This window comes from Vulpes vulpes, chromosome X (assembly GCF_048418805.1).
Source record: "Vulpes vulpes isolate BD-2025 chromosome X, VulVul3, whole genome shotgun sequence".
NCBI lineage: Eukaryota > Metazoa > Chordata > Mammalia > Carnivora > Canidae > Vulpes > Vulpes vulpes.
Window position 1 is genome coordinate 33,167,915 of NC_132796.1, and position 12,172 is coordinate 33,180,086.

The window sequence follows — 12,172 nt, forward strand, 5'->3', positions numbered from 1 at the left end:
TAGTAAAAGTGCTTACCATTTGTGAGTGACAGCCTAATGGGAAGCTATACTCTTGGTTATAAATATTCCTTCATGAGGACCCAGATTCAGATAGACATTATTCATTGGCCCAAATGATTTACTTTTCTTACTCTATATTTGATTGATTCTAAACTTCTCTAGGCTACAAGTGACCAAACCACAGCATAAACATGAGGATGAGAGGGATTATATTTCTCTAAAACCAGCCAATACCTAGGTTTCATTTATGCCTGGAAAATCCAATCATGGCTACCACCATGGTGTCTCATTTCAACTCTCTCCCTCGCTAGTCATTCCAAATACCATGCCTAAGTAAGCATGGTATTTCTGCATATATTTGGGTCAGCCTGATCCCTCCTGACCTTTCTCTCTCCAAATAAAAATAACTGGGTGTTATATGCAAGTGATGAATTATTGAACTCTATATCTGAAACTAATGATGTACTGTATGTTGGCTAAATGAATTTAAATAAAAAAGTATTATTTCAGAACTGTCCCCTTATCATTTCCTTGGGAAAACACATTTTAACCACAGGCCTTCAAAGTGGCAATCCAGTTCCTTAGGTCCCTAAGCAGACTCTTGCTAATGTTTACCCATTTCTTTCTTTTTCTTTGTTGTGTTATCCAGGCTGTCATGGTGTCCCTGCTGACAGATTATTCACCTCAGCTTCAGAAACCGAAGTTTTGATGGAGTGATGTTTGTCAAGAGAGAAACAATGTTCTTCAGTAACTGAATGAGTCAATTTATGGAGGAAGAAGAGAATCTAAGAAATAAACAAATCCTGATACACAGTATAGGTGAATGATATGATATTACTTTATCATTGTGAAACCTTCCTGAAGGCCTTAATTAAAGTGCCGAGGCACTACAGTACATGGCTTGACTTGGTTTAAATTCTCTAATGCACAATTTCTGAGTTACATTTGGGTATCATATTAATAGTCATATACATTTGCTTCAACTGAACATAAAATACTGTGTTCATAATGCATAATGTCTAAGCCATTAAATGTAATCTATGCTTATTACCTTAATAAATTATCACCCATGCTAATTTATAAGTAAACATTTACCAGGCAGTCAGCTGCTGGTAGATGTGTGGGCTGTGTTCAGATCCCCCAGGACCAACAAGGAAACCAAATGATCCATCTTGCTGATGTAGTACAATTTTCAGGCAAATGAAGTGGGCAGATACTCACTTATAGAAGCAAGTGATGAAATTCTCAAAAAAAAAAACAGCTATAACTGTGCCCAAACTCTAGAGTTTTTTCCGATCATATGTGGGAAGGAGGATTTTTCAAGAGCACACGTCTCTTCTCTGTAATGAATACTTAATATCAAAAGCCTAAAGAAGCCTTTGTGAACAAGTGGAAAAACCATGGAAACCTAGCTAGGAACATAAGATCCATTACAGAGTGATATTTTTGTAGGTTCAAATTCTCCAGCAGGAGTGATTTAATTTTTTCATGTTTATGCTTATCATATATCTACTCATACCACAGGCTGGATGTTTCTATAAATCCACTGCTTGCTACATTTCAATCCATTCTTTTCTCTCCAACTTTTGTTCAGGAAAATAAAAATTTGCATTACTGGATTATTATAATGTAATTAAAGCTACATACTTTTGTGGGTGACTGAAATTTGTATTGTTGAATTATTATGATACAAATTAAACATTTTTAGTTAAAATATTAAATAACATAAGAGGAACTTTAAGAAAATAATGTATTTTGCAGAGGACAAAAAAAAAGTAACCATCTTTACATTCTACCTCTACTATGAGAAGAATGTTTCCAAGCTGGTTGACAGATATTCTTTAACTGATAGCTATGACTTAAATGAGTAAGAGATGAATTATAAATTAGATTTGTAATGAACATGCAATAAAACATATTTTAGGGGGAAGAAGGCTGATAATTTATAAGAGAAAAATCAACTTTTCTAGTAAATATCACAGTTTGACTTTCTTGTCTATAGGTAATTACTTGGGACCACTTAAGAAAGAAAGAGTGGAGTTTAACAGACTATCTTGTTTCAGCAGAGAGTATAGAATGATTTAACCAGAAGGTGCCATATAGACAGACTGTGGAGGCCGTCCCTCAAATTGCCTACATATAAAGGTCATAATCCTGAGTATCCTTCTTTGTAAATGGTTGCCCGTGATAATGACCTCTATTCTCTTTACTGGTTACTCTCAGAATCAAATGGAAGGTATAATCTTCTTCAATCAGAAAGAACTTCTAATCATTTTCTTGTCATAATATAATCACTTTACCTCAAAAACCCCAAAGGTTTTTTTTTTTGTATGCACACAACTTAGTATCTTTCTCAACCCCAATCTGCAGGACTTTCTTTGCTTACTTAACTTTCATCTTAAGAAGACATTATTTGTAATATTAGGAATAAAGAAAACAGGGAAGGAAGATTTAGCCTTAACTTTTTTCCAAAGCTGTTTTTAATCTCCTGTTTCTTTTTATGCTTTCCTCCTTCATCACCTTTCATATATAACTACTGCATCAACAAAGATTAACAAAAACTCCAGCAATGACCCTGTGTCTCTGGTGTACATAATAGAGCCTATCCACTTAATATAACTAGACAAAGAGTTCCTTTCTTCCAGAGTTTCTTTACTGCAACATTGTAAGTAAAACATCAAGTAATTACACTGCAATGATTTCAGTGTCAGAGAGGAATCAACAGGGTTTTTTTCCAATTATAAGTTTCTAGGGACTTTAGAAAAGTAATTCATTGTCAAATATTTCTAATGGATATTGCACTAATGATTTGACTACTGTAAAATCCCCAGGCAGATCTGCACAGATTAGCATGGCAATGCCACCTTAGACTTTCTACACAAGTAAGTGACCCTAGAACCTCAGTTAAAAGGGCAGAGGCTCCTTGGTCTACTGCCAAAGTTTCTTTTTTTTTTTTTTACATTTGTTTTTATTTAAGTTCAATTTGCATGCCAAAGTTTCAAGGCAAGTCTCCTCATATGATAAAAATAAGCAAAGAATACATACAGAGAAGGTATATCCAGAATACATTTTTGGGGGGTGCCTTTCTGTTTTGGAAGCTTTCATCAAGATCTAGATTATGGAGGTGGTTGAGGCATATCTTGAGACATGGCACCACTCAGCAATTTTGTAGGACTGATGTCATTTGACAAATATAAAAGGTTGTATCAAAGAATGGAAGACCAGTTCAGTCACAATGATCAGACTCCTACAACTAGGAATACCGTATACTGATATGAAAGTTGTACTCTGTGCAAAGGTCTCAGGTGAAAGGTTTGAGTAGGGCTGAAACCTGGTTTGTACTTCAGTTACTAAGTCTTGTGCTTCCTTACAGGCCTGACAGCCAGGAGGAAGGAGTGACTTATTTGAAAGCTGTCCACCCGGGGCGGGGGGGGGGGGGGGGACACTTTTCAGCATTTCATAAACCTGAATAGGTGTTTTATTTTAAGTCACACAAAGGGCCAGTATCTGGTAGGGGTGGCCCTACCATCAACTATTTACATTAAGAATTTTTTTCGATACTACCTTATAGTTGGCTGAAATAAGACACATATGGACACCTCAGTGTCTTGCCTGTTTCTGCCACAGTTTTATTAAGACTTCACAATGGAAATGGAAGTGTCTGTTTATCTTTGTGTGGTAAACATAACACAGATCATTAAAGCAGGAGTTTGAGATCAACTCTGCAATTCTTTAATCTTTTGAATAAATTGATCCCTTGTCCAGAAAATTTAGTATCAATTAAAGGTAAAAGAATCTTGAAAAAAAAAAAGAATCTTGGTCAGTAATGAAGCTGAAAAGAGAGGAAAAGAAAGGTAATGGATCACAAATGTAGACTCAGGAAAATCATAACTTATTAAAATGTAATAATGTTTGTATCATAGGAGCCCCAGAAGATGAAGAGAAAGAAAAAGAGACACAGGTTTATTTAAATTATAGATGAAAACTTCCCTAATCTGTGGAAGGACACAGACATCAAAATCCAAGACGCACAGAAAACTCCCATTAAATTCAACAAAAGCTGACCATTGCCAAGGCGTATCACAGTCAAATTTACAAAATACACAATGAAAGAATCCTGAAAATAGCAAGGGGGAAAAAAGCCCTTAACCTATGAGAGAAGACAGATCAGGTTTGCAGTAGATCTGCCCACAAAAACTTGGCAGGCCAGAAAAGAGTGGCAGGATCTATTCAAGGTGCTGAATGGGGAAAATAAGTAGCCCAGAATTCATTCATTCATTCATTCATTCATTCATTCTTTCTTTCTTTCTATCTATCTATCTATCTATCTATCTATCTATCTATCTATCTATGAGAGAATGAGAGAGAGACCATGAGCATGAAGGGCAGAGGAAGAGGAGCAAGGAAACTCCATGCTGAGCACAGAGCCTGATGAAGGACTCAATCTCATAACCGTGAGATCATAACCTGAGCCAAAACTAAGAGTCAGATGCTTAACCGACTGTACCACTTAGGCACCCCTGCAGCCAAGAATTCTTTATCCAGCAAGGCTGTCATTCAGAATAGAAGGAGAAACGAAGAGTTTCCCAGACAAACAAAAAATAAAGGAATTTGTGACAACTAAACTAGCACTGCAAGAATTTTAAGGGGGACTCTCTGAGTGGAGAAAAAAAGGATATAAAAGAAACAGAGACTAGAAAGAACAAGAGAACATCACCAGAAATACCAACTCTACAGATAATACAATGACAGTAAATCCATATCTTTCAATAATTACTCTGAATGTAAATGGGCTAAATGATCCAATCAAAAGACACGGTATCAGAATAGATTTTAAAAATCAAGATCCACCTATATGCTGCCTAAAAGAGATTCATTTTAGACCTAACAACACCTGCAGATTGAAAGTGAGGGGATGGAAAACCACTTATCAGGCTAATGGACATCAAAAGAAAGCCAAATATAAGCCATACTTACATAAGACAAACTAGATTTTATGTATTCTTTTTTTTAAGATTTTATTTATTTATTCATGAGAGACACAGAGAGATAGAGAGGCAGAGACACAGGCAGAGGGGGAAGCAAGCTCCATGCAGGGAGCCCGATGTGGGACTTGATCCCGGGTCTCCAGGACCAGGCCCTGGGCTGAAGGCAGTGCTAAACTGCTGAGCCACACAGGCTGCCCGATTTTACTTATTCTTTTAAAGATTTTATTTATTTAAAGAGAGAGAGAAAGCAGCAAGCAGGGGAGGAAGAGAGGGAGAGGAGATAATCAGCAGACTTCATCCTGAGTACAGAGCCCCAGTGTGGGGCTGGATCCCACAACCCTGAGATCACGACCTGAACCAAAGCCAAGAGACGGAAACCTAACTGACTGAGTCATCTAGATACCCCCAAACTGGACTTTAAAACAAAACTTTAACAAGAGATTAAGAGGAGCATTATATCATAATTAAGGAATCTATCCATCTAGAAGATCTAACAATTACAAACATTTATGCCCCCAACTTGGGAGCACCCAAATATATAAATTAATTAATAATTAACATAAACTCATTGATCATAATAATACAATAATAGCATGGGGCTTAAACACCTCACTCACAGCAATGGACAGATCATCTAAGCAGAAGAACTACAAGGAAACAATGGCTTTGAATGACACACTGGACCAGATGGACTTCACAGATATATTCAGAACATTTCATACTAAAGCAGCAAAATACACATTTTTTTCAAGTGTACATGGAACATTTTCCAGAATAGATAACCACTGAGTCACAAATCAGCCCTCAAAAAGATTGAGATCATATAATGTTTGTCCTTCTCCAAATGTTCTCATTCATTTGGGGAATATAAGTAATAGTGAAAGGGAATGGAAGGGAAGGGAGAAGAAATGGGTAGGAAATATCAGAAAGGGAGACAGAACATAAAGACTCCTAACTCTGGGAAACGAACTAGGGGTGGTGGAAGGGGAGGAGGGCGGGGGGTGGGGGAGAATGGGTGATGGGCACTGAGGGGGGCACTTGACGGGATGAGCACTGGGTGTTATTCTGTATGTTGGCAAATTGAACACCAATAAAAAATAAATTTATTATTAAAAAAAAAAGATTGAGATCATACCATGCCTATTTTCAGACCACAACACTATGAAACTTGAATTCAACCACAAGAAAAATTTGGAAAGACCTCAACTACATGGAGGTTAAAGAACATCTGACTAAATAATGAGTGGGTTAAATGGGGAATTAAAGAAGAAATTTAAAAATACATGGAAGCAAATGAAAATGAAAACACAACAGTTCAAAACCTTTGGGATGCAGGGCAGCCCATGTGGCTCAGCGGTTTAGCGCCACCTTCAGCCCAGGGCGCGATCCTGGAGTCCCAGGATTGAGTCCCACATGGGCTCCCTGCATGGAGCCTGCTTCTCCCTCTGCCTGTGTCTTTGTCTCTCTCTGCCTCTGTGTGTGTGTGTGTATTATGAATAAATAAATAAAATCTTTAAAAAACCTTTGGGATGCAGCAAAGGCAGTCCTAAGAGGTATGTATATTGCAGTATGGCCCTTCCTTAAAGAGCAAGAAGTCTCAAATACACAACCTAACCTTACACCTAAAGGAGCTAGAAAATTAACAGCAAATAAAGTCTAAAGGCAGCAGAAAAAAGGAAATAATAAAGATTAGAGCAGAAATAAATGATATAGAAGCAAAAAAACCCTAGTAGAACAGATTAATGAAAATAAGAGCTGGTTCTTCAAAAAAAAATAAAAAATAAAATTGACAAGCCCCTAGCCAGACTTATCAAAAAGAAAAAAGAAAGGACCCAAATGAATAAAATCACAAATGAAAGAGGAGAGACCATAACCAACACCACAGAAATAGAAACAATTATAAGAGAATACTATGAATAATTATATACCAACAAACTGGGCAATCTGGAAGAAATGGACAAATTCCTAGAACCTTACAAACTACCAGAACTGAAACAGGAAGAAATAGAAAATCCGAACAGACCTATAACCTGCAAACAAATGGACTCAGTAATCAAAAAATCTCCCAATAGACAAGAATCCTGGGCCAGATGGTTCTCAGGAGAATTCTACTAGACATTTAAAGAAGAGTTAATACCTATTCTTCTCAAACTGTTCCAAACAAAAAAAGAAGTGGAAAACTTCCAAACTCATTCTATGAATCCAGCATTACCTTGATTCCAAAATCAGACAAAGACCCCACTAAAAAGGAAAATTACAGGCCAATATCCCTGATGAACACAGATGCAAAAATTCCCAATAAAATACTAGCAAATCAAATTCAACAGTACATTAAAAGAATTGTTTGGCACAATAAAGCGGGATTTATTCCTGGGTTGTAGGGATGGTTCAGTATTTGCAAATCAATCAACATGATACACCATACTGATAAACAAAAGGATCAGAACTATATGATTACATCAATAGATGGAGAAAAAGCACTTGATAAAATACATCATCCCTTCCTGTTAAAATTTTTTTAAAAAAAGAAGTGCCTGGATGGCTCATTTGATTAAGCATCTGCCTTCGGCTCAGGTCATGATCCCAGGGTCCTAGGATCCTTCCTAAGCAGGAAGCCTGTTTCTCCTTCTCCCTCTGCCTGCCCACTGCCCCCACTCATGCTCTGTCTCTCAAATAAATAAATAAATAAAATCTTAAAAAAAAATCTTGGCCACAGCAAATGGAAGTGAATTCCTGATACAAATGAAATCTCAGTTTCAATAGTGCCTGAGTTCTATCAATGACATCAGACTTAATTTCTAATCAATGCTTTTGTAAAACGTGTTCCCAAAGAATGCAAGCACAACTGCCTTCTGGAGCAAAATCATTAGGCAAATGAATTTTTAAATTGGAATAAAGTTTAGAAATAAGCCAGGCTATCCTTTCATTCTGCAGAAGAAGAAAATAGGAAATAAAAACCAAATGTTTCTAGGATGGAAATATATTCTACAGAGAGGGATAGTGCATATATGTTTAACACTCTCTGCAAATTATCCAGGATCCTAGAAATGTAGCCACTTGACCTGATTTATCTTATAGGCTGAGCAGGGAACAGAAAGCTGGTTGGTCTAGGATTATGGTTCTGTGAGGCCAAGGCATAGAGAGGAGAGTTCATACTCAAGGCAGGCATGGATATAGATATTCAGGGATATCAACAGAGATCTAAAAAACACTGATGTAGTAGATACTGCTGGTGCCCCATCCAGATCCCTTTTGTCCAAGTTTGCCCATTCCTCCACTTGCTGTCAGGGTTGTTTGCTAATGTCTCACAGCTGCCCCTTTTTCTGAAGTGCTACCCTCAGCTACCAGGAACCACTTAGCCCAGGAAATTAGACTCTCACCCTCATCCCACCACCAGCAACCTATCATCAATGAGTGACTAAGAGAGGGGTGTACAATGACTTGGCTCTCTTCCCTCCAGGTAGGACCAATTCTGGTAAAATTAATGCTCTAGAGATCCCCATGGGACCAGGCTGAAGCAAGTATATGTTTAAGAACACATCCTTGGTTAGCTTCCCCTGCTGCTTACTCTGTGTTCCTTCTCCTGAGAATGCTTCCTCAATAGATAACTTGCACAAGAATCCCTCTCTCACAGCCTCTGCTTATAGGGAATCTGATCTAAAATAATCTCAACCCCCTACTCCTCCTTTGATGCCTGAAGGATGAGCAGTACAATACAGACTTCATCCTTCAAGGCATCAAAGAAGGAGTAGGGAGTTGAGAAACCACTGGAAAAATGGTAAAGAGCTCATGCTTAGCAAGCAAAAAGTTTTCTGGTTACCAGGATCAGCCTTTCTTAGAAGGAAGCAGAACATTATACATAGCAAATATTATTTTTCTGCTACATGTTCAAATTCAAAATAAGGAATTTATTAGCTGCATGGAATAGGAGATCAATTTGCTTTCCCCACAGAAGAGTAGAGCTGATTTAACTGACACAATGTTTCTGGTTTATTTCTGTAATATTTTAGTATCTTTATAGATTTAGTTTAGTTGGTCTGCCCTTTGTGTTTGCTTCTTGACTTCCCCCAAAGGTTCTTATTCAGCAGGTCTGGATTGGGGCCTGAGAATCTGTGTTTTTTTTTTTTTTTTTTTTTTTTTTTGAGAATCTGTGTTTTTAACAAGTTCCCAAAGATGCTGCTGCTGCTGGTCCAGGGACCATACTTTGAGAATCATTGGTCTGAGGCAATTCTAAAGACTTATTTGAAGTATTTTTGTCCCCACAACCACAAAGCACCACCATAAAGCATATGACACAACCCAGATCCTCTATTAATCTATCTTTGGAGCTACTGAGGCCTGTATTTCATCCCTCCTCTGCTATATAACAGCTATCTCTCTGCTCTCTTTATCTGTAAAATGGGAATAATAATGCTCATAGGATGGGCATTATAGGATGTTGGGAGGATTAAATGAAGTAACACATATAAGATCTCATAGGATGAGATCTCATAGGATGTTGGGAGGATTAAATGAAGTAACACATATAAGAATATTTGGCTTAGAGCAAGTGCTAAATAAATATTGGCCCCTTTTTATGTGATTTATTATTTCTAATACTTTATATTTTTCTTTGGCCCTTAATAACAAAATTATATTCCACCATCAGAAATATATTGAGTAGAACAGTTAGTATCCAAAACAACTGCAAGGAATCAGCTTGCCTTCTGAAGTTGGCAGAACCCAGATGATGTTTCAGTTGAACTATGTCTATGAGCTGGTGTGTGAATATGTTACAGGTGAGGAACCTGGCTCTTTGCCAAGTCAAATAATTGATGCCAACAAGTTCAAAAATCTAATCATTTTGATTAGATTTTCTTAGGAAAGCATGACAGGAATGTATTTTTATGTGAAATAAACCAGAGATATTCCGTACTTGTCAGACTTTGGGTCTAGTTGATAAAAGGAGAAAGGGATTAGAAAGAACTCCTCAGGATTTATCCATCTCTGAGACTAGAGCTCCTCACAGAAAGAAGTTTTCAAACTGTTAAGGTAGCAGTTCTTGAACATTTTGTTCTAGGACCTTTTTACACTCTCATAAATTATTAAGATCTCAAAGAGGTTTTGTTTGTGTGGGATATATGTATCTCATACACACAGCAGAAATTAAGACAGAAATTTTAGAAATAATTATTTAGTCATTTAAAATAACAATAGTAAACCTATTACAGGTTAACATAAATAATATATCTTTATACAAATATATCTTCCAAAACAAAGTTAACGAATAGAATGACGGATACTGTGTTAGACTTCTGCACATGTCTTTGATGCTCGCCTTAATAGAAGACAGCTGAATTCTCATATCTGCTTCCGCATTCCATCTGTGGTGCTATGTTAGTTTGGAGTACAGGAAGAACATCCAGCCTCACACAGATAAGTAGTTGAAAACGGAGGGCAATTTTAATAGCATTTTCAAATAATCATGGATATTCTTTGATGTTACACTGAAACTCCTCAAGTCATAACTCCTTAAAGATTAATTGCAATTTGGAATCTGAAACCACATCAATGAAATTTTCTACACCATTATATTAAGCTTCATACCTGTTTTACACTTTGAATAGATTTTTATATGTGTGTGATTCCACATTGGTCATTTGGAAAATATTAGTTCACTGAATTACGCAGATCTTCCCAAATGATGGCATATTACATCACATAAATTTTTTTAAAGATTTTATTTATTTATTCATGAGAGACACACAGAGAGAGGCAGAGACATAGGCAGAGGGAGGAGAAGCAGGCTCCATGCAGGAGCCTGATGTGGGACTCGATCCTGAACCCCGGGATCACATCCTGAGCCAAAGGCAGACGCTCAACCACTGAGCCACCCAGGTGTCCCACATCACATAAATTTTTTTAAATCACATTTGTTAATATCACCACTGCTATGGTCTGAATGTGTCCCCCCAAATTTCATATACTGAAATCCTAACCCCTAAAGATTATGGTATTAGGAGGTGGGGCCTTTGGGAAGTATTTAAGTCACGAGGTTTTTCTATTCACAAATGGAATTAGTGTCTGATAAAAAGAGACCCCACAGAGCTCCCTAGCCCCTTCTACCTTTAGAGCACAGCCAGACATCAGCCTTCTATTAATTGAGAAGTGGGCCCTCACCAGACATTGAACTGCCAGTACCTTAACCTTGTACTTCCCAACCTCCAGGACTGTGAGAAGTAAATGTCTGCTGTTTATGAGCTACCCACTATGTAGTGGTTTGTTGCAGCAGCCCAAATAGACTAAGATAACCACCTCTTCCATTAGAAAAATCTTTTAGGTATTACAAAGCAGATACAAATTTTATACAAATCTTATTTTCTCTTGAAAGCTTAAATTTTGTCTTTGGCAATAAACACTGTCAGTTAGTTTCATTGAAGTGACAGGTTTACCTCATTCATTTTCAAGCTGTCTGCCAAATATCCAAGACCTAATGACCATAGTTTGTCAGTTGTTGTTGTTGTTTTTTATTCCTGATTAAAACTGGTGTAGCATGCAAAAGGCAGCTAGTTCAACACACAACTCAAGGAATTGCACAGGTGCTTTTCTTCAAGACAATTACAATATTTTGTAATGCTTGTGTCTCATATCATTATACAGAATATTAAAGAGACATGTATTCAAGGGTTGAAATTTAATATTAATAATATTATTATAAATAATAATATTTACCGCTTCATCAAGGATATTCATAAGTGAATCTGTTTTTTTTAAGATTTTATTTATTTATTCATGAGAGACAGAGAGAGAGAGAGAGAGAGAGAGAGAGAGAGGCAGAGACACAGGCAGAGGGAGATGCAGGCTCCATGCAGCGAGCCCAATGTGGGACTCGATCCCGGGACTTCAGGATCACGCCCTGGGCCGAAGGCAGGTGCTAAACCACTGAGCCACCCAGGGATCCCCGTGAATCTGGTTTTTAAAAGCACTGCCTGAATGTGCTAGTGAAGAATAAAATGACTTTTGGTTCTACTGCTTTGATTTGTGCTAAGGTGTCAGCAGTTTACCTACCATTCCTTTTGTACCATCCATTGATGCTGCTGGTCCAGAGACCAACCATTGTGAAGCAAGGTCCTATACGGTTTTTGGGAATACAAGGAAGGCCAAGTGGGAAGAACTTTGAAACACTTATTCCTGATTAAATCACA

General features: G+C 37.4%; 2 protein-coding genes across 3 annotated transcripts in view; one reads left to right on the forward strand and one right to left on the reverse strand.

The window, feature by feature from the left end:
- Positions 1 to 1,665, forward strand: part of OTC (ornithine transcarbamylase) — a 75,204-nt gene extending 73,539 nt beyond the window's left edge. Inside the window, exon 10 of the mRNA XM_026012179.2 lies at positions 650 to 1,665. Within this exon, the coding sequence (XP_025867964.1) occupies positions 650 to 709 (60 nt within the window). The 3' untranslated portion in view covers positions 710 to 1,665. The remainder of the gene's footprint in view (positions 1 to 649) is intronic.
- The window catches only part of RPGR (retinitis pigmentosa GTPase regulator), a 295,685-nt gene that overhangs the window by 163,165 nt on the left and 120,348 nt on the right, over positions 1 to 12,172 (reverse strand). The window lies entirely within an intron of this gene.